Below are 24105 nucleotides of genomic sequence, written 5' to 3' on the forward strand. Positions count from 1 at the left end.
ATATATACAGTGTATATGTGCATATGCATGTATGAGCGAGTGCTGTGACATTCCTGTGCTCCACTGCACTCTGAAAAAGCATGAGTAGTTTTTTAAATTTTTCACATCTGTGTGTAATGTGGCATGTATGTGGCTAATTATTTTGTGCTTGTGTGTACAGATACTATGTAAAAATACAATTTTTTTTTAGAAGAGCTTGCTTTTGCAAGATGTGTGTGTTGTGTGCGTAATCCATGGAGGGAATATCTGTAAGAGGAGAAGAGCTGATGGATGGCTAGAAATGCTCTTCATACACAAACCGGTCATGTTAGCAAGGTCAACAGAACTGTGAGAGAATGCTTAGATATGTGTTTGGCTGAACAATTATATAAAAAAATAAAAATTAAATAAAAAATGCATTATTATACCTAATGTGCATGTATTATTGCCTATGTTGCTGTTTATCTTGAAAACAAAATGTATATATTGTGATACAACTCATATTTTACATATATGTCAAATGCTTGTGATATTAAGTGATCCGACTTTAAACTTGGTCAGGACACAATGGCTGAAAAATCCTCATAAATGTGCAATAAAGGAGGGACTCAAGCCCTACATATCAGAATATCATAGATTCTGGATAGGCATTTTTGTCTTGATTCCGTTAACAGCAGACTGGCACACCCTAGCAACCACGTATCATACTTCAGAACTACGTATTTCATATGAAATTCTGCATTATTCTGCTTTCAGTAAATTAATGGTGCACATGTTTGAGTTGGAATAGTCCAAGCATATTTGGTAAATTAATCTCCATTGTGATGAATGCAGTCCATGTTGGTCCACTGTGTGCTTAATTTGCTTTCCTTGTATTATATTGCAGTTCAGACATTCAGACATGTAGCTATAGAAATGAAGTGTGCAATTATAAAACACGATTAAATGTTAGATCAAGTTACTTCAAAATATTTTTTTTTTCACTGCACAAAGTTTTCACAAAATTTCACTGTATAGTGACAGATTTTAAGACAATTCAATACCTTTTGAACTACTGTACTGTATGTCTCCCTTGTTAAAAAGAAGTACACTTAAACATACTTTAAAAAAAGAATACTTCTAAAGACAAAATATAATTTCTAAGTACTTAAGTAAATGTTCTTAACCAAATGTAATTTTTTTCAGACCCTTAATTGCATTTTATTTACAATTACTTGAACATATAGATTAAATTCTAATTAAATGCAATAAGACTCACTTATGTAGGACTATTTGTAATAATTTCATAAATAATTATGTTGTCTTTGAAATATGGTAAAAGAGTACTGCTGATTGAACAGACAAGCATTTATATTAAACAAAAAAATTTAGTTTTTAATGTAATATCTGATGAAACTTGTATGTCTTGATTTTAAATATATTTGTAAATACACTTTTGTAATGATGAAGTTGCAATTTAATACATTTAAAAATAAGTATTACTGTTAAACATACATGTAATATCAAATAACACACCACAGTTACAATTATAATCCAGTGCTTTACATTTAGCATGTTAGTCAGCACATGGAAATTAGTGTACTTCTTTACTTATTAAAACATAACTATTTAAAATGTACATTAAAGTAAAACTTTTGATTTGACATTATTGTGAAGTGCACTTTTTAAAGTTTTTTTTTTTTAATACACTTGTAAGATTTGAAGAAAGTGCACATTTCAAAACACACACACTTCAATACAAACATACTTTTTTTTCAAAAGGGTAAGACCTGCTAAAATGCAAGCCATGTCAGTGTATTTTTTATTATTAGTAGTATTTCATGGCGTTTTATGGAGTATTTTGAAATGTGTGTGTGTGTGTACAATGTGTGAATATAAAAGAAAGAGAACGAGTGCATGTGTGTGAGAGAGAGAGCGAGGCTGAAAAAGCGTGTACACAAAAGAGGTGGTCTGAAAGGCAATTATGATGCTCTGACATGAATAATACCCAGGCCTCTCATGCAAAATGGGAAGGAAAGATGAAAATAGGCTCTGAAAATCTGTTACATTGGTTCTTTGTTACTGTCTATTCTTCTGCCAGTGTTTTGTCATGCTAATGCTCTGCTCGATAAAAATAGTTTGGGAAAGACGGGCTTCCCTCATGTAAAAAAAAAAATAAAAAAAAAGGCGTGAGAGCTCAATCTGGGTGTTAGGGAGGGTAAGCACACCTCTGTAAGTCACTGATAACCCATAAACAACTGATGTGGGAAATTCCTCTCATCCTTTGTCAGCAACTCTTTTTTTGCTGAGCCATCTGCTCTGTTTTGATTATATAGCTAATTCTATGTAAACACTTTCTTTTTATAGAAATCGTATAGTAGGTCCTATATGTATTCTACACATTGTTATTGTTTGTCTACAAAAGTCAGCATTTGCTTAAATAATATAACAATAATTTGTGGTGCTTAATTGCAGGGTTATTAACAGGCCACTCCTCTCTGAGTTCTCCTCCGCTGTCTGTTAGTGAGCTCGCTATACCTCTGAACTGTTTGCTGATGCAGTAAGTCTGCATGGAGCTGGCAGCTTCCCCTACTGAATTATTCATTAGGGAGAAATCTGCTGAGCCCCTCCCCATTATCTGATTATCAACCTTTTGCATCTTCATCAACTCTTTCACTAGTATTCACTCTGCAGTGGTAATTTATCTATCTATCTATCTATCTATCTATCTATCTATCTATCTATCATATTGTTGATTTATTATAATGCATTTACAGAATGCATTAGAAGACACTTCTGAAGACCTGAAATGCAATGCAAAGTTGTATGGACCACTTTTAATGATGCTTTTGCATCCTGTTTGAAGCTTCAAAGCTTTAGTCTTCAACCATTTGAACTAGTAAAAGCAAGACCAGGACAATTATTTAAAAGGTCTCATTTTGTCTCCAACAACCGAACAAAAGTCATATAGTGTAAATAATGGCAGAATTATTATTATTTTATTTTTTTGGGTGAAATAACCCTGAAGAACTGTAGTGATCGCAGCAGTTCTTAGTTCCAGTAAAATAGTGATGTAGGTAAGGTTTTAATTTATCAAACAGTTGATCCTGATTAATTAGAGATTAAAGTTTGTACCATCAAACAGCCCAAATCCATGGTGCATCACTAGTGATGTCTGGTTCATGAATGAATCATTCTTTTGAACCAGTTCTTTTTTGTTAATCAGATGAACCAGTTCACCAGTTCTGACTGAAGCGTCTGAAACAGTTTGCGGCTCGAGCAGCACAGATCTACAAGTTACTCAATTAAAACTCACTTTCAGACGCCTGACAGTCACTGCGACTGGAAATGAGCCGAAAAATATGATCCTGTGATGAATGAACTCATTCAGTGCTCCAGTTCCTCCAGCAGTCACTGAACTGAGGAAACTGTTCGACTCGGACTGATGAGCCGCTGATATGCACATGCATGAACTGAGCACTTGAATGAAAGGGTAAAATTAATGTTTGTATGGTTTCTCATGGTTTGAGTAAAAAGGTGAGCTGACGAAGACTAGTTTATTCACTTTATATGCTTTAGGCTTGCAAAACATCCATGTTTCACATCATTATTGGGTGCTTTAATAATACAATTGTGTATATGTGATGCCATTGTGTGATTACATAAACGGATCATTGGTGAATCGAATCATTGAAACAAACTGTGAATCAGAGTTTCCATCCCCACACAGCAGGTGATTAGAGAACTGCTTCAACTCGGAGAAATGATTCATGAAGTCTATGTTACAGTGTTTGTGGTTGCGCAAAAGAGTCAGAGGGCTATTGGTATTGTTCTCTGCAGAGCAGGTGCTGCTGACTCTGTTTCTCTTTCCCTAAATAGCTCACATGATAGTTATAGTCCCTGTCTGGAGTCTATAAATTACTTTTGTTTTGCTTTTCTTGTCTCTTTACAAAAAGTACTGATTTAAAATGGTTGGAGGTACGTTTGTATGAATGAAAAGGAAAGGATAAGACATTAGCTCATAACGATCATTAGCTCTGTGGGTTGTGCTTGCCTCTCATCAGGGGTCAGAGAAGGAAAGGGAACATTAAAATAAAAAAATAAAAACAGAAAGGAAAAAAAGCAACCTGTATCCTGTGATGTAATGCATAGCACTTGACTGAACTTCAGCAATATCAAAGTCCTACTCATTTTTTGCAAAATTCACAACATTTATACACTAAATTAAATTAAAAAGGCAAAATTATCATGTTATGTCGGTGCTGATAGTCTTGTGGTTGGTGCATAGACATATAACACAACTGCACTCACTGTGACCCGAGGTCCTTTGCTGATGCCGCTCCCCTCTCTCCACCCAACCTTTCCTGTCAGCTCCCTACTGTCCTCTCCCATTAAAAGCATAAAAAGCGCATTAATATATCTTTTTTTTTTTAATAATAATTTTATTTATCTAGATGCTAACCAAATCACTGAACTAAACATTAAAAAAGTTCAGAGAAATTCGAAGAAACTAATTTTTCAATGTTTTCAGTTAAATTTTTTCTTCTCTCCCAGCAGAGACAACTATTAGAAATCATTTGTTGAATTGAATACTGTTTGAACAGTCCGACGTGTCAACTTCTGGCTCGACTAATGGTCTGAATTTGGGGTTATCGGGATTTTGAGATGCTTAAACTACCTGGAGATATTGCAGACTTCATAGCTTCCATGTTAACATCTGTGCTAAAAATGCTGATTACTTTTATTTAGGGCCATTGAAGTAATCATATATATATATAACTGCAGCTACTCTCACTTACTCTTTGTACCCTACAGATAATATTTGAATGAGAAGCTGCCACCTTCTTTTATTGCAGCACATCAGCTCTGCCTTCCTCATGTTCTGTTCTCTTGTTGACTTTATTGTGTGTGAATGTGTTACATATCGTGTGGACATAATGTTACTGAAGGTTACACATAAGTCATAGAATGGAGCCTTTATTAGTAGAAGCTAAATATGCACTTTTTTGTGATTAAAGGCATTAGAAACTATGTATTACCCCGCACCACTGTTCTACAGTATGTACAGCATGTTTTGTTAATTTAAGTGTTCTGGTGAGCACTATTAAGAAAACATTTGACTGCTGGTAAATTAATGGTGCTAGGTTCAGTCTGCTACTGCAAGAATCCTTAAACTTCATTTAAACGTTCCCTATGATAAATGCACACTAAACCACTGCGAATGAAAAGCATCTGCTTAATGACAAGTAACTCATGAAGACACAGATTTATGGTCAGTCAGTGTTATCTTATTGTTTATACGTAGGTATTCATATGTAACATTTACAGGTACTATACTATACAGTACGTGCTGGTAGCATCTAAAACGGGTAACACTTTAGTTTAGGGACCAATTCTCACTATTAACAAGTTGCTTATTAACATGCATATTATTAGAATACACTCTCAGAAATAAAGGTACAAAAGCTGTCACTGGGGCGGTACACTTTTGTTCCTATTAGGTTCTAATATGTACACTTTAAGTACTAATATGTACCTTTAAGGTACCAAAATGGACCCTTTAGGTACAAACATGTGCCTTTTGAAAAGGTACCGCCCTTTTATTTCTGAGAGTGTATAGAATATAACACGGCAAACAAAAATAAATATATTACAAAGGCAAAGGCTGAAGGATTTAATAATTTATTAATATTTGAATCATTTTAAGATTGCATTAAAATTATGTGATCCTTTAAATTGAGTCAATAATAAATGTGATCGTTCACAATCGAATCGTCTAATAATTAATGGAATAAGTCCATTAATAAAATACTGATGGGTTAAATAAGGCTTTGTAAGTTACAGTTCTGTAAAGTTGTTTATATGTAAAATATTTATTTACCTTTTAGATGCCGTCAGCATTGTACGTTTGTGTAATATCTGTTAGCTTTCGAAGCAATAATCTTTACAATCCTATCAAGCTTGCATAATAGATAATATATATATCCCTATAGCGGATTCTCAGAGAATTTATTCCTTTTAAGATATTTTTTTCCGGTAAAGATAAATGATCCAAGACCAACCTGAGAATCTAAAATGTGCTCTAATTTATCAATTTCCCCGCGGGTTGGTTTTTGTCTCTTTGTTCTTCTGCACTTTCCTCTCATTCTGGTTCTCTTTTTCATGTTTGTCTGCCTTCTCTCGTAACGTGAACTGACTAATTCAAGCGTAGGCTCTTTTCATTCATGTTAAGCCATAGATGGGACTCTTTTCTCTTCCAGCTCGGTCTCTCGGTCTCTCGGTCTCTCTCTCTGTCGCTCTCTCTGTACCTGTCTCTCGTTCTCTCCCTTTACCTCGAGAGTGTGAAGATTTAATGGCTTCTTGTGTTTATGTCGTGTGTCCTTTCAGGCCCACGTCGTTCATCGCTGGCTAATCGATCAGGACAATAGTGTGAGCTCTGAGCTGCCGGATGGCCAGGGAGTGTGGCACTATGATGAAACAGTAAATATCTGCAACATATATCTAAAGTTTTATTCTCATATATATCTATATACATATACATATTGTATATGGACGTTATCTGTCACTAGATATGCTTCTGTCATTGTTGTTAGTGTTTTTGGTGTAGTGGTTCTAATTTCATCCACATTCTGTTCTTGTGAATTTGATTTTGACACCATAAGGTTTTTATGTAACATTCAGTTCTACTAAAGTGTGGTTTTATTTGAGAGTTTCGTATTACTGTTTGGTGTTGGGCTGGCTTTTTTTAAGTAACGGTAGATGTTGTAGTAGTCCAGGCTGGACAAGTTTTTTTTTTTTTTTTTTTTTTTTTGGTTATTATGTTTCACCTGGTCATTTTATGAGATTTTTTTGGTTGCGTTCAGATTTTGAGTTCCATTTTTGTGATGTGTGGATTATTTTTACGTTTATCAGTTTACTCGCAGCATAAAAGAGTCCACGGGCAAAAACAAAAAACTAAAATAATATTACCAACGCTTTAACTTAATAACATAAACTGCATACACAGTGTGGGTAGGATATAATAAGGCTGAAGTCAAATGAACCTATTTTACCTGTGGGTTCTTCAGTGTACTTTTCACATGTTTTGATGTGTTACTCACAAACACTTTACCATGTGAACACGTTTATATCCAGACACCTCTGCATGCACTGACGCGTGTTGATGTTATACACTATCCACATCTGTCCATGTTGTGCCGTAAGAGCTGAATCTGAGTGGTGAGTGAGGTTCAGTTTTTTTCATCTGTGTTTCTGTGTTTGTGCTGTACGTGTTTTTGTGTTGTGATAGTGCTCATTTCATAGTGTGTGTGTGGGTGTAGTGTTGTGAATTTGATGTTTAGTGTAGTGTTAGTGTTTCTGTTTAAAGAATGCTTTGACTATCTGTGACTCAGGTAAGTCAGATTTCCAAGTTATCTTCTTATCATAATTCTAAACCATGGTGGGATTTTTGTTTGCATTTTTTTTTCTACACCTCAGGTCAAATTAATTTAATGTCAAAGTAAACTCCAGTTATTTATTTCTTTATCTTTTTTGAATTAATAAACAAGTCAAATACAGCAATTGTATGCTTTGCCTCTTGCTTCGTGCTTTTGTGACTGAACGTGGTGTCAACATAAATGTTGCAAATCGAAGTCACAAGCATCAAAATATGATTTTTCCTCCCATCTTAATAAGTGTTTTTTTTTTTTAGATTTTTTTTTACATCATCTTGTCCGCTCAAGGGCTCCATAGCCTCTAAATGCAGTGATGAAAATACTATTAGAATTGAAATTAAAAAATAGAAATTCTAAGTTCTACACACATTTATATGAATATATTCAAGTATCCTGACTGATTCTGACAGGAAATTTGAATAATGTGTAGCAAAAGTAGACCAGGATGTATATACTGTAAGTAAATAATTTAGTTTTTTTGCGAAGTGGCTACAGGCTGAAGCTTTATTATAATGTCAGTTTAAAACAGACTTCCAAAAGTGTATTGAGGTATATTTGTTTTAACTCTTATTTTTACTTGCTTAGAAGACAACTTGCAACAAAGTGGCACATCTTGCCCCACTCTCCTCTATATTAAAAGCCCTAAATTATCTATCCAAATAAGCACAGTATGCAAAACAATATGACACATTTTTAGAGGCTAGAAGATGTCTACACTGGAAGTGAGCAAAATGCTAGAAATAAGCCAGTCCCATTATTATCAACAAAGGTAGCTGCAAGTGATGTGATGAACCTGAGTAGTTGACACATAAATCAACATCAAGACTATTGGATTAAATTCTGAATTTATGATGGGAAGTGTATATCTTCCTGTAACTGGTCACCATTGTTTTGAGGTTTTTCCACAGTTCACATGGAATTTTTGGAAGTTCAAATATTCCATGCAGTCTGTCAGTAAATATAATATTATAGAAGCTGCATATATAAAATTAGGAGATGGATTTACGTTTCAGCCACTGAATAAAAAATTAAACAAGGTGACTGCAACTTTTATGTGACTTCTTTTTTCTTGCAATTGCATGTTATAAAGTCAGAATTTTGAGATAAAAAGTTGCAATTATCTTGTTTTATCTTTAATCCAGTGGCAGAAATGGGCTTTCATACATTTTTCATGAGCTTATACTTCTCATGATGGTGCCGTGGATGGCTGCCTTGGTGTGGAGCTCTGCAGTTGTTGCACTGTTTTTGTTAGTTTTTTTTTTTTTTTTTTTTTTTAAACACAAGCAGTTTTACCAGGGATGAACTGCTGAACATTCAGCAGAACACACCACACAGTCTTCTGGCTGTTTTCAATTATTTGGACGCTTTGCTGAACATAGTTGGTGGAGCAGCAGTGTTGTTAAAGTGCGACGCAGAATCAGCGGGGAAATCGCATAGCGGTGGGACATGTTTCTACATCAGTGATAGGTGGTGTACAGATGTAACAATGTTAAAGAAGATTTGCTGTCCCGATCTAAAAGTGCTCTTCATCAACAATAAGCCATTCTACTCGCCGCGGGAGTTTTCCTCGTTCATTCTGGTTAGTGTTTACATTCCTCCACAAACGTGTATGAGCGGGCACTACAACAGCTGGCTGATCAGATCACAGACAGAGCAACAACACCCAGACTCTGTTATAATCATTGTAGGGGACTTTAATAAAGCAAACCTCACACTTAAACTGCCAAAATACATACAACACATTACATGCCCCACCAGAGACAAAAACATTTTGGATCCCTGTTGCACCACATTAAAGGATGCATATTTCTCCATCCCCAGAGTAGCTTTAGGACTCTCTGACCACTGCCTGGTTCATCTTCTCCCAACATACAGGAAAAATCTTAAATCTGCTAAGCCTGTAGTAAGGACTGTAAAGAAATGGACCAATAAAACAGAGCAGGATTTACAAGCCTGTTTCGACTGCACTGATTGAAGTGTTTTTGAAGCTGCTGTCACTCATGTAGATAAGCTCACAGATTCTGTACCATTGTACATCAGTTTCTGTGAGGACATGTGCATTCCTACCAGGACTTGTTTAACATACAACAATGATAAGCCATGGTTCACAGCAAAACTCAGACAACTCTGTCAGGCCAAAGAGGATGCCTATAGAAGTGGGGACAGAATCTTGTACCATCAGGCAAGGAACACGCCGACAAAGAAGATCAGAGTGGCTAAGAGGAGCTACTCTAAAAAGCTGGAAAACCAGTTTTCAGCCAACAACCCTGCTTCAGTGTGGAAAGGCCTGAAAGGCATTACAAGCTACAAGACACCATCCCCCAGCACTGAGTCGAATCAAAACCTTGCTGAAGAGTTTTAGGAAGGTCTTCAGGAAGCAGAAGAGCAGAAAAGCACCAGGCCCAGACTGTTTTTCACCAGCCTGTCTAAAAACCTGTGCTGACCAGCTGGCCTACATCTTTTCAAAGATCTACAACAGATCACTGGAGCTGTCCGAAGTCCCTGCCTGCTTCAAACACTCCACCATCATCCTCATCCCAAAGAAACCCAAGATCACAGGACTTAATGATTACAGACCAATTTCTTTAATATCTGTGGTCATGAAGTCATTGTTGAGACTGGTGTTGGCTTGTCTGAAGAACATCACTGGACCCTTACTGGACCCCTTGCAGTTAGCTTAGCGCGAAAACAGGTCAGTGGATGATGCGGTCAACATGGTACTGCACTACATCCTGCAGCATCTGGACAAATCTGGGATTTATGTGAGAATTCTCTTTGTGGACATCAGCTCGGCCTTCAACACCATCATCCCAACACTTCTCCAGACCAAATCAACCCAGCTTTCTGTTCCCAGCTCTATCTGTCAACGGATAACCATCTTTCAACAGATAGGCAACAGTTAGTGAGATGTTCATAGAGAGGAAATTCATATCAAACCACCATCAGCACTGGCACAGGGACATGTGCTCTCCCCACTGATCTTCTCCCTGTACACCAACGACTGCACCTCTACTGACCCATCTGTCAAGCTCCTGAAGTTTGCAGGTGACACCATAGTCATCGGCCTAATCCAGGATGGTGACAAGTCTGCTTTCAGACAAGAGGTTGAGCAGCTGGCTGTCTGGTGCAGTCACAACAACCTGGAGCTGAACATGCTCAAAACAGTGGAGAACACCCCAGCTCTCCCCCAACTCACCATCATGAACAGCTCTGTGGAAGCAGTGGAGTCATTCAGGTTCCTGGGCACCACCATCTCTCAGGACCTGAAGTGGGACAATCACATTTACTCCATTGTTAAAAAGGCCCGACAAAGGTTGTGCTTCCTTTGCCAGCTGAGGAAGTTCAACCTGCCACAGGAGCTGCTCACACAGTTCTACTTCTCCGTCAATGAGTCTGTCCTGTGCACTTCAATAACTGTCTGGTTTGGCTCAGTTACAAAATCAGATATCAGAAGACTACAGAGGACAGTTCGGACTGCTGAAAGGACTATTGGTGCTCCCCTGCCCACACTTCAAGGACTGTATATATCCAAAGTGAGGAAAAGGGCTCAGAAAATCACTCTGGATCCCTCTCCTTCTTGAACTCTTACTGTTTGGCCGGCGCTACAGAGCACCAATCACCAGGATAGCCAGGCACAAAAAAAGTTTCTTCCCCAGGCAATCTACCTCATAAACAGTTGAATGTTTTCCCCATTGTGCAATAAAAATATGTGCAAAACCACATATTTTTATTTGATTCCTACCACCTTAGTCCATCCATCTTTATCTCTATACTATTACATCTATAGCACATCTGTGAATACAATTTTTGTTTATTTATATTTTATATATATTGATATCTGTGTGTTGTTGTTGTCTCTGTGTACTGGAAGCTTCTGTCACCAAAACAAATTCTGTGTATGTGCAAGCATACTTGGCAATAAAGCTTTCTGACTTCTGACTTTTGAATATATAGCATAGGATGTGTCAACTTCTCAAAAGTGCTTCATGTCAAATATCAGCTTACATTTAATAGACAAAATTTTTGTTGCGCTGCAAATAAGTTATTTTAGCTGCAATTATTAAATGGGTTGATTACTATTAATTTCAGTTGTTTTTAGTGTTACATCAAAGCCAGTTTCTGGCCTCCTTATTTTATCATCTGAATCATCATTTTCTAACTATATATGGTTCTAGCAATTATTCTATTGTGTGTAAAAATCTACAATAGCCCAATCAAGCAAACAAATGCATGTATTTATTTGAAATTAAAAGATAGTAGGATACAAAGTTATTCGCCCATTTTATTGAATGAATAACCTGGTCTCTGGTTAGTGAACATGACTGAGGTGGTGTAAGGCCTCCTAGGAGGTTTGATTGTGACAACGTTGGTCACTTCCAATGTAGACATGGTTTAAGTGTGTATAAAGATGAATCTACCCTGTTTTCCTCTGTATGAGTTTCTTTGATCATATCTTTTTTTTTTCTAATAACACAAGTATATAAGGTAGATTTATCAAAGTCATTGTTAAATTTCAAGTTCTCCGATACTTATGTACTTTGAGCATTGATTGAGTCATGTCACAATTATCAAGAAATGTCATGTTTTCTTGCTCAGTTGTCTCAAAAATAAATTTACTGTTTGCTTAGATAAATTACCCTCAATGGATACACTTCATTGAATGTTTGTGTTACATACTGTGTGCCTGACAAAAACCTCTAATATTGCTGAATGATATGCTTTTGATATTTAAAAAATATTGTGCTCAACATTTCCCTCTAAAATAACTAAAACTCCTCATTCATTTGAAAAAAAAAATTGACAGAAAGCCACATTTTAGGCAGGGTTTGGGGGAGATTCATACAGGGTGAAGCACACCAGGTTTGGCAGGTAGTGTTGGTGTTATCACACTAACTGCTGAAACACCTCTTATCTTCAGTTTGTTTAATTTAGCTGTTCTATTCTTGTGATGAATAAAGAATGAACGTAAGTATTCCCACATTATCATACTTGTCGGTGCGGAAACAAGATTAGATTTCAGCTATTATATTTCAGGGTTAAGGTATTAGGTTAGTGACTGGAATATTATCAACATTATCCACTAACGATAATTTCTCTCAGATTTTAGAGGCTGGTTAAGGTTTTAATTGAGTAAAAGGAAAGGGTCCGGGCTACAATTGATTGATCGGAATGTTGTACCAGTAATAACAAAGGAGGCTGATCCAGGATCCATGTCCTACTTAAAATCCAACATCAAGGGAACCAGATTAAGGAAGTCAACCATGATTGGAAGACAATGCTGCAGTCTTTAACATCCCATCATTTAACCCTGGTTTTGAATAGGGTCTATTTGCCTTCCAAGGACTAGTAGGATACTTGGCAGGGGTGGTTGCTATGCTATGTGTGGCCCTCAGCCTTGCGTGCTTCTGAAGCACCTCCCATGATGTTTGTTTATGCATTGGACACTTTTACTGCTTTCATTCTGCAGAATCTCTCCCAGAGTAACCTAGTTAATGAGGTTGTTACTATAGTCCAGTTTTAAAGAGTATTTGATGGTGATTTGTATGTCAGAGCAGCATGTGGTAAAATGTCTAAACAAAGTAAATAAAGAATGAGATGACAGCAGAATCAAGGAGGATTCCTGCCTTTAGTCATGCCCTCCTTGATTTATCACTTTTAGCCTTGCTTACCTTCAGGACTTTATTCTCTTGGAGTGGAAGACCATGTTCAGACTATGTTGGCCTCACACCCTCTAAAGCAGGGCTCCTCAAATCTGGCCATAGAGGGTCATGGCCCTGCAGAGTTTAGCTCAAACCCTGATCAAACTCACTTACCTTTGATTTTGATGATGACCTTGATGAGCTTGCTTACATGTGTTTGATTAGGGTTGGAGCTAAACTCTGCAGGGCATTGGCTCTCCAGGGTAAGATTTGTGGAACCCTGCTCTAAAGAGATATGGATCAAGATGTCCTCAGAGTACTTGAAAGGAGCAAGTGCACTTCATTTCAAACTTACAGCTCAAACAACTTTCAACTTACAGCTCAAACCTTTCATGATTCCAAGTGGGCCCAAAATCTGGGATAGATTCTGTTGTAAACTTGTGTCCCAAAGATGGAAATACCACTCATTTAAGAAACAGTATATGGATGTTAGATTGGGAGGACAAGTGACAAAAGAAGCGTTGAAGAGGACGTCTATGTCAAGCTGAAGTAATTATTCATGAATAGGGGTTTGGTCAGGGGTGTCCAGTCCTGCTCTTGGAAGGACAGAGTTTAGTTCCAAACACAATTACACACACCTGAACTAAGGTAATCAAGGCCTTCAGGATTACTTCAAGGCGGATATGTTGGGATGAGGACCTCCAGGACCAACAGGGTTAGATGACCAACAGCTGATCAAGACACTGAACTGAAGACAGTGGAATAAAGGGGAAAAATCGCTCTCTCTGTCAGCCATCTAAAAAGTGCTGAGAAAACGTGAAGGTAAGAACATTTTTGAAGAGGTTAACTACAAATGTGCTTCCTTTTTGAAACTTTGAAGAAACCAGACAATCCCAAAGAGGATTAAACTGATCTGTTGTTGTATTCTGGCCTCAAAATTAATGTTTCCACTCAACAAACCTCACCTGAGCTCTTTGTCTCCTCTTCCTGGTGTGAGGATGAACACAGAGGAAGTCATCACCATGCATAACAAGTAAAATCTGGATATTGGGATTCACAATTTTTGGTCTGACCATTAACCACTAATAACTCCATACCGGAACCTCAGAGCATGTTGACAAGTGGCTCATGATTTGCTATGCATGTGTATGACCTTTGTGATCAACAGATGGTAAGAATGCAATTCCGCAAAATGATCTGATAGGAAAAGAGGTAACACTTTAGGTTAGGGAACACTGTTAGCTAGTTGCTTATTAGCATGCATATTACTAGCATATTGGCTGTTTATTAGGAATTAAAAAGCACATATTAATGCCTTATTCCAGGAATGAGATACTATATACTAGGGCTTGTACTACTGGACCTGAGTAGCTTACCTTATCTACCCCTAAAAGGTGCATGTTAGTAACTTAGAGTTGTGGAATGCACTCGGTACTACTATGAACCTTTTAGGGGTAAATAAGGTACAAAGATGTCCTTCTGAGGGTACTGCCCCAGTGACGAGATGTCGTTCCCCTGAAGGTGCTATTTTTGCACACTGAGTATGGATGGCGTGTAGGATGCATATGACAGACTGTTGTCCAGTGTGGCGCCAAGGTTCTTGGCTTTATGTGGGGAAATGACCATGTTGTCTATGACGAGGTCTTGGCAAGGATGTTTCTTGGCCGGGATGAACAGCAGTGTGGTTTTCAGTAAATTCTGCTTCAGATGATGGGCATTTATCCATGCACAAATGCATTTCCAGGTGATAACTTCACTAAGTGATTTGGTGTGAAGTCAGAATACACTTAGCACAGATCCTGTGGAAAATGAATGGGTAGTTGGTGTGGAGATGAAGCAGATCCTTTTCATGGTAACTGCTTAGTTCTGCTCTGAGCCTGTAATGTCTGCTTCATTGAGAGTAAGGGGAAGGATTTGGTGGATCACAGTGGTGAATGCTGCTGATAGATCTAGCAGGATTGATGACAGGTTTGCTGTTTTGGCTGTACTTAGCATGTTATTCAGTGTAGTTACTGCAAGCTTTAAAGCAACTTCTGAAATAAGGTAAAAATTAATGATTTGCATATACAGTAGATAGAGATGATGGAGGTGATTTTTCAATGGTCTACAAAAGCAACTTTCACACAAATACCTTCACAAATTGAGGGCTGTAAATTGCATTGCAGTTAGATTGCTGTCATTTTCTGGTGTGTAAATGTGAGAAAAATAGAACTCCATTTTTATCACATTATTAAGACTGTCTAAAGATTTCTCATGTACAGTATGTGTGTATGTGTGATAAGCCATTATGAATAAGACACCAGAAAAATCTGTTACACTGAAGATTATTTTGATATGAATATGTAAGTATCTAGCATTGCAATCGATTACCCCACAGGCACTAAGGCAATGTATGGAAACATTACTTTTCCTGGTTTAACTCTGTCAGCTTTTAGATGAAATTGAAACAGAACATGAGGGCAATGCAGCAGCCATGCACAACAGTAGAACAGAATGCTCATAGCCTCATCGACTGCCGCTTGCACTATTATGGATGACAAATGCAGCACCCTCTAGTGGCGTGTGCTGCTAAGTGTTTTTCACCAATGAGTTGCCATGTGTCCTTGTTGACTTTTACTTATTACAATAACATGTAATTTAAGTGACAACAGACTAGTAACATTTTTGTTTATATATATATATATATATATATATATATATATATATATATATATATATATATATATATATATATATATATATATATATATATCAATATAAACAAAAATGTTACTTGTCTGTTGTTATATATATATAATACCGTTTTAAACTGTATCTATTAATGGGATAGTTCACTTAAAAAATAAACATTCTATAATTTACTCACCCTCATGTTGTTCCAAATCTGTATGATTTATTTATTTATTTATTTTTCTTCTGTGGGACATTAATTATATTTTGATCATTTTCAAAATGACAAGAAAAGGAACAGGATGCCTGAAAGGATGGGGCCTAAAAAAGTTAGCCACTTCTCGGTGAGAGATGACTGCGACTAAACTAACTTAGTTTATATCTAAAATGTTAGACAAAAGTGCATGGTTAATTTTACATTAGTTTTTTTATTTTTTATTTTTTTTTATCTTTTTATTAAAGCAACTACTTGCTAGTTTATATGTAAAATGTAAGAATACAGTACATGGTTCATTTTTAAATTGGTAAAATAAAAATAATTAAAACTTCAAATTATCAAAACAATCTCTGTATTTCTATTATTTATTTTTACCAAAAGTTTTTGAAAGTGATATCAAATATATTTGTTTATGGGGGGAAACTTTAGATTGTTTTTATTATTATTATTATTATTATTTATTATTATTAAATCAATATTTCCAAGAAAATCATATTGTTGGATCAAGAAAACGATATTGTTTCAACTTGAGAAAACAACATACAACAACAAATACTCTTTAGAAAGGAGCACAGTTATAAAATTGACCCCTTAATTGTGATACTGATAGTCTGAAGTTTTTTTTGCATTATTGTCTGTTGTTATAGCATTGCATTAATGTATAAAGCACAGCTCACACTGAAGTCACTCTCAAACCAAGCAGCTTTCTGTTAGTCAGCACAGTGAATTCATGTGACCAACTTGACAACTTATTTTTACTCAAAAAAATAAAAAATATTGAAAAATTCACTCCACTCAAGGAATAGCTCTTGTTGTTTCTTTGAAAGAATCAAAGACGAGTACTTTGAATCACCTCTTGATTCCTGAGTCACCTCAAAGGGTCGTGTGATTCACTGCCAGTGCAATAAATCCTCTAGAGAGGGAATCGCCATAGTAATCCCAATTCCTCCATGCCAAGCTGCTCACTAGAAAACTCCCTCATTTTAATTATTAAACTGAGCTCTAGATGTAGTTTTGCTCTGTCCACTTCTGCAACACACAATTATTTGGGTGCATACTGCTGGCATAGATGTGTTTTTCCCAGCATGGGCCTGAGGGAGAGAAGATGGAGGGGCCTTTTCAAGCAGGGAGTGACAGATCTTTTATTGAAAGAGACTGGGCCTCACACACACACCATGCCCTCCCCATCCGTGTCTGGGCCATTGTCACCAGGCTTGGTACTCCTGAAGTACCCCACCCCAACCCCTTCCCACCCCTCCAAGGGTCTTTGTCACTGTAAGTCCTTCTGCAGACTGAAACAGTGCCAAACCTTACAAACACACACACACATTATGTGTCTTTTTCCCAAAGGCTCATTCAGAAAGGCCCTTTGCTTGTCAGAATGCATCGAGCAGGTCTGCGCAGATTGAGAACGCTCAACGGAATGGAAAAACGGGGAGAGACTTATGCCATTATCTAGTTTTGGTTAGAAGTGTGTGTGTGTGTGTGTGTGTGTGTGTGTGTGTGTGTGTGTGTGTGTGTGTGTGTGTGTGTGTGTGTGTGTGTGTGTGTGTGTGTGTGTGTGTGTCGATATTGACAACATTCCTCTGGAGATAAACCCTCTGGCCTCAAAGCCCCCAGCCCCACCCAGCCCCTCACAAGTGTGCATGTGTGTGCGTGCAGGGGGAAAGGGGCAGTGCCCGGACCCCTACCGCCAGATAGTGTAACACTGGAAAACAGTGAAGCAAAGACGTAGAGAGAGAGAGAGACGGTGTACTGGGATGCCAACCAAAATCACCATTTGTGCAGTAAGTACAACTTTCCCAAAGATTCCTTCATCTACTTTGTGGTTTTTGTTAGATGTCGCAGACTGAAAACTCTGTAAACTTGCTCATGTTTCCAGTTGATCGTTATCGCAAAATACTGTCTGAAAATACGTTTTGGGGCCACTAAATATATTCTTAATGCTATTTTGGTAACACTTTATTTTGTAGTGTCCTTGTTACACGTTACATGTACTTACTATAGTAACAACAATAAATTATGAATGATTACTGTACATAAAACTAACCCTAATCCAAACTCTCATCCTAACCATATAGTAAATAAAAGTTATTAATCCCTATTTCTCTGTACTTTGAAAGAAAGTGTAACCTCTATTTTAATGTGTCCTTGTTTCACTGCAAATTACACAAAGAACTTATGAGTAATATTAATAAACACCATATATTTACTATACAGTTAGGGTTTGCTTTGAGAGTTAGTTGCTTGAAATTATTCATAATGTACTGTTATTACTACAGTAAATGTGTCACATGTGTAACAAAGGCACATCCAGATATTCACAAGTGTTACCAAAATATGACTACACTTATAAATGTGTGGCACCCATCCAGCCAGCTGTATTTTCAAATGTATTTACCTCTGTTCATGGGAGAATCTTGTCTTTGAAACCCAACCCAAACTCTTTATATTTTGTTTTTCAAATTTTTTTTTTTTTAGACAGACAGATGACAGAGATATGAAATTGCACTGTCGCTAAAAATTCTATCAAGTTCATGTTGTAACATGAAATTTAACTGGTTTTAAATTGAGTCTTTTTTTTAATTACATAGCTGAGAGAGAGAGAAGAAACTATATTGTTGCAAGATGTCTTTAAGTCGCTTAAAAATATGCTTCATATCGTAACATGTAACTTAAACTGGTTTTTAAAGTAATATGATAGAATCAACATGTACACCAGAAAAAGACATTCATAAGGATCGGATCAGGTATAAACAACTCCTAAAGATGTACATTTTCATTCTTTACATAATGTTCATGGGAGGGCGAAGCATTGAAAATGTAAAGAATATGCATGGGACTAAAAAGAAAGACTAAAGACTACATGGGAGAAAAAAGTTAAAATATGTTATTGCATTGTGAATTTAAGAAGCTCTTTGTTTTGTGATTTATATAGCTGTGGCACAAACAGAAACACCTTTGCACTTGGTTTATAAATTGCTGATCAGGGCACAGGGAACCTCTAAAAGAGATATTAAAAGTTTCACTTTCATTTTTACAAGATTCACGGGAAAATGCACATTAGAAATGTCCTCTGATGCAAATTACACTGGTCACTGGTCAGTTTTTAAAAATGTACATCCTTTTTATTTTATGAAATGTTTTCTTTGTAAAGTGTGCTTGTAATATTGATCCTCAAAACGAATGCTACTTGGTTTGATATTTTGCTATAGGGTTTAGTTCCTTAAAGTTATGCATACTTTACTGTTATTACTATGTAACGTGAGTAACAAGACACATTAAAATAGGGTAACACTTTATGTTAAAGTGTCCTTGTTACATGTTACATGTACTTACTATTATAATAACAATACATTATGCATAATTACATGCAAGTAACCCTATGCCAAACCCTCATCATAACCCTAACCATATAGTAAGTACATGTAGTTAATTAATATTATTCAGTACTTAAATGTATAATTGCACTGTAACAAGGACACCTTACAATAAAGTGTAACCTATAATAGTCACAGCTAACTATATTTTCAGCTATTTTTACAGCAAATTATAAGCCAGGGTCTCATTGTTCATTTTACATTCAGTTGCAAACATCACTGCAAGCATACCTTGTTCCATATTTGTAGTTTTTATCTGTGCGCCATCTGTAATGCACACCAACATCATACACTTTTTTTTTATTTGTGATTGTGAACAATAAGCCCCAAATGCATTGAGTGCATCATTTGAACTTCCGATGTGGAGAAAGAAATAGAGAAGTGAGAGAACATGCATTTCATGCAGCAACTGCAGTTTATGTCTCAGTCATGCAGGATTTAAGTATTTATGTAGTGCTGTACATGAATGTACGTGTATGAGCTGAATTTTATGCCGTTGTGAGGTACAGTATAGTCTCATTCATCTTCCCTCTGTGGGAAACACACATCACCAACTGCTCTCGTATGCTATGCAAGCACAGTTATAATGACAGATGGCATTCTCTCTGTGTGTGTGTGTGTGTGTGTGTGTGTGTATGTTTCTCAGTAGAGGTGAGTTTAAAGACTCGCTCCGTCTCTCTTTCTCTCGGATGCAGTCATAAACACACACACTGCAGTGTTGCGTCTCGGTGATGATGTCATCCTGTCTGCTGCAGTACTTCTGCTCTTCGAGAGGGGAGGAAAGCAGCGGCTGGGTGCTGACATGTTTTATTTATCTTTTTTCATAACATTATATGAGGTTTCATTAGCTGGTACGTTAACTATTATTTGCTTTTTGCCAAGATTATTCATTGAAGTCTTTATAATCCACAATGGGGCATCAACAGGACAGCATAACTCTAATAAATGATAATGCTTGTTTTGTTTCTAAATGACCTTTTTGGTGATGTTAGGATGTCATTTCCAAGAAAGCTTATCAATTCTGGCAGCCTGGCTATTGAATCATACAATACTAATAACTAGTCTATGAGGAGGTTTAGATATCAATGGACATTCATTCTTTATTTTACTAAGGCAGTTTCCTTTTTGAAGTGTAAGGGTCAAAACTGGCATCTTTTGCCGTGTTTGGTTGGTTCTCTTGGCATACAGTGGTTCGTTGTATAGGTGTGGAGAATTTAGCACGCCAAAGGCAAAGAATTAGGTGTGGTCTACATGACCGCCTCCAGCGCCTTATCTGCTGCAAACACACGCTCGTGTACAGTGACCTCACATTTTACGCATGTAGGGAACTCCAAAAAATGGTTCAGGGTTAAAAAATGCATTACTGAAAAAGGTAATAAAAATTTAAACCAAAAATCTGGACTTAAAATTAGAAATAAGGTGAAAATCTGTCACTCTTCCTACTGGTTTTATCAGTTACTCATGAAAACATTCTTATGATTTTGATTAAATAAGTTATTTTTGCTCTATTTTTTAAATTTGTAGTGATTTTTAAAGTACCAAATTTTAAATATTGAAATGTAGACATTTTTTAACTTTCTAAAATAGCATGTGGTTTTGGGAAAAATAGCTGGAAGCAGAGAAAATAAAATCATATATGCAAAAAAAAAAAAAAAGTCTCAAAACTTTACTATTATTACTATAAAGTGTGTCCCATATCCAGCAAAGTACATAATTTTAGATTATAGTATGCATTATTCTTCAAATGTTTGGGGTAGGTACAGTAAGTTTTTTTTTAATGTTTTTAAGAGAAGCCTCTTTTGCTCACCAAAAATATTGTATATACATTAATATTGTGAAATATTATTATAATTTAAAATAACTGTTTTCTATGTGAATATAATTTAAACTATATAAAATGTTTAAATTATATAATAAACTTTAATTCATTTCTGTGATGCACAGCTGTATTTTCAGCATAATTACTCCAGTCTTCAGTGTCACATGATCTTCAGAAATCATTCTAATATACTGATTTGCTGCTCAAGAAACATTTCTGATTATTATCAATGTTGAAAACAGTTGTGCTGCTGAATATTTTTGTGGAAACCGTGATTCATTTTGTTCTTCAGGATTCTTTGATGAATAGAAAGTTCAAAAGAACAGGATTTATTTGAAATAGAACTCTTTTTTAACATTATAAATGTCTCTGCTCTCACTTTTAGTCAATTTAATGAGTCCTTGTTGAATAAAAGTATTAATTACTATCAAAAAAAGAAAGAAAAAGCCTTGCCAACCCCAAACCCCTTTAGTGTAGTATTCTGACACAGCCAGAGAGATGGGGGAGTAAAATTGTGCTCCTAATTCTTAGGAGGTCACTAAGTCATCCCCATGCCAACTCACACTTTTGTTGTTGTGCGTATGTGTCCGTGTACTTGTCTTGTATATTTGATCAGTAGACCAGCCCTGCTGCTCGTGAAGGTACACACTCACACACTCTCACACATTCCCAGATTCACCACAGCGACAACACAACACATACAATACAGCTCAGTCTCAAGGACGTGAAAATCTGTGGAAATCTGTTCAAATTCACTTAAGCCACAGGAGAGACTGAATCCAGGTGTGTGATTAAAATCTAGGGGAGTTGTTCTGGAATTATGCAAATGTGCATGTACTCTATATAAACTTGCTTTTTAGAAATCATCTGATCTTTGGCTGAAAGTGTGAAAGCCTCTTTCTACACTGAGTGTGTTTATCAGACAGAAGAAACCATTGAATGGTTCTTTTCTTACTCAGTGAAGCATCTTAGGACTGGGGCGCCCAAACTTATTCTTTTTGTGGCTCAATCCCAATTACCAGCATGTTTTGAGAGTTAAAGTAATGTTAACCTTTAAATAAATATAATGAATTTCAACATCTTTATTTGTTTACTATATATATATATATATATATATATATATATATATATATATATATATATATATATAATTAATTAATTACACATATTTATTTAATTTAGTGCTGAAATTTCCGTCACGACCTCACACACGCCTGCAGTTCCTTCATGAGCCTCTAAGTGTGAAACACTGGCTTTGATTATCAAGCTATGATTGTGAGAACGTGCTTTAAGTGTGATTAAGTATAACAAAGTTTGTCTCCACGTGTAATAATGTGTTCAATTTATTTATTATTTGAGTCTTGATGCCAAATATTCTTAATATGATTTGTAAGATGCAATGCTAGGGAAGAGAAAAAACACATTGCTTTTTAGTAATTTTCTATAGTTAGATGAAGGTTAGGAAGGTCACTGCAAGGGCACTGTTCTCTATCTGTCTTTGTGTCTGACTGCTTTGGTTTTGGGTTTTATTGAGAATCATTTGATTTGAACAAATGAGTTTTAATGGTATATAAAATATAAATGAACTTTTTCCACTCTTTTAACTGCTGCTCTGATCCTTTTAACACTTTTCTTTTGCAGTATGTCTGTTCTTTCAGATAATATGAATGTTTGTGCACCCAAGGTCGACAAAATATAAAGTATGTGTACATTCGTCTTTCTCACACAGGAAAAACAACATGTTATCTTTATACCCAGGTGTGTGTGCTGTAAATATGTATTTGTGTATGCATCTAATGTTAAAAACCTTGTCCTTCGATTTGTTTTAATTAACAGTGTTTTCTGGTTTTACCTCATTTTGTTGCTGTTGTTGTTTTTCTTCAACATCACTCTTAAAAAAAAAAAGTTTGCTAACCAAATGTTTTGTCGCAGTTGTTATCTTATTTAACACTCCTCACATGCGAGATTCTATGAAGTTATGGAAATACAGATGGCGGGCAAAAAGCATATAGTTTTCACGATATAATTAAACCTGTTAACTCTTTTAAATTCTACCCTCCTGTATTACTCCTGTATTTTTTTCTCAGACTGATGCTGGCACCAGTTTCCTCCGTGCAGCTCGCTCAGGTAATCTGGAAAAGGCTCTCGACCACATCAAGAATGGCATCGACATCAACACAGCCAATCAGGTAAGACTTCCTCAACTCCTTGTATTCCTCAAGGTGGGGGGGTCTGATTAATTGTCCGATTGAGTCACAGCCAGGCTTCATTTGGAGGTGAAATGTCTGTTTGCGGAAGTAAATCTTGCTTGATCTTGAGGGGCGCTCTAGAGGACAAAGTGTGAAAGATGTGTGATCTCTAGATGATAAATCTAAAGCACACAGGGCCAGATGACACAGGGCCACTTCACACACTTCATTATTTCCGTGATGTGTCAACAGTCCTTAAACTCATAAAAATAAAGCTTCCAAAAAGGGTTTTCTTTTGCAGCAAGACCATAGAAAAAACATTTTTGGTTTCTCAAAGAACCTTTCAGTGATATTTTTTTATTTGACTTTTTAACATGTTAAAATTCTACATTTTAGAAATTCCAAAGAACATTTTAAAATTCTAAAGATCCTTTTCCACTATGAAGAAACTTTTGTGCAATGGAAAGCTTATATGGATAGTAAAGGTTCTTAAGTTGGTCGCACATGGGACGAGAAATGCAGCGCCGTGTCTAGAACAATTCCTACAACAAGTATAACACAACGTAGTTGGCCACCACGGAACACTTGTGCATACACTCATAGAAAACAATGTGTTCAAATTTTAAAAATGTGGTGCGACACTGCGCTTCTCATATGGTGTGCGACCAAGAGCAATGCCAAGAGCCTTTATTTTTAAAAGAAAAGGAGAACTGGTGATCAGAAGGACCTTGCCTATAATGGGAGTGACATCTATATAAGAGCAGGGCAGAGAGCAAATTCATGACAAGCCTTGGTATTGA

At 36.4% G+C, this 24105-nt stretch overlaps 1 protein-coding gene across 12 annotated transcripts in view; it reads left to right on the forward strand.

Annotated features, from left to right (window-relative positions):
- The window catches only part of LOC109102919 (ankyrin-1-like), a 125326-nt gene that overhangs the window by 30161 nt on the left and 71060 nt on the right, over positions 1–24105 (forward strand). For 9 of the 12 annotated variants that reach the window (XM_042757123.1, XM_042757126.1, XM_042757132.1 and 6 more), the window contains exons 2-3: positions 6346–6438; positions 23204–23305. In XM_042757123.1, coding sequence (XP_042613057.1) covers positions 6346–6438; positions 23204–23305 — 195 coding nt within the window. Of the gene's footprint in view, positions 1–6345; positions 6439–16467; positions 17705–22757; positions 22875–23203; positions 23306–24105 lie in introns of those variants that run through there. The other 3 variants (XM_042757133.1, XM_042757134.1, XM_042757130.1) reach the window with 3 other exon arrangements.

The sequence above is a fragment of the Cyprinus carpio genome, chromosome A5 (assembly GCF_018340385.1).
Source record: "Cyprinus carpio isolate SPL01 chromosome A5, ASM1834038v1, whole genome shotgun sequence".
Classification (NCBI taxonomy): domain Eukaryota; kingdom Metazoa; phylum Chordata; class Actinopteri; order Cypriniformes; family Cyprinidae; genus Cyprinus; species Cyprinus carpio.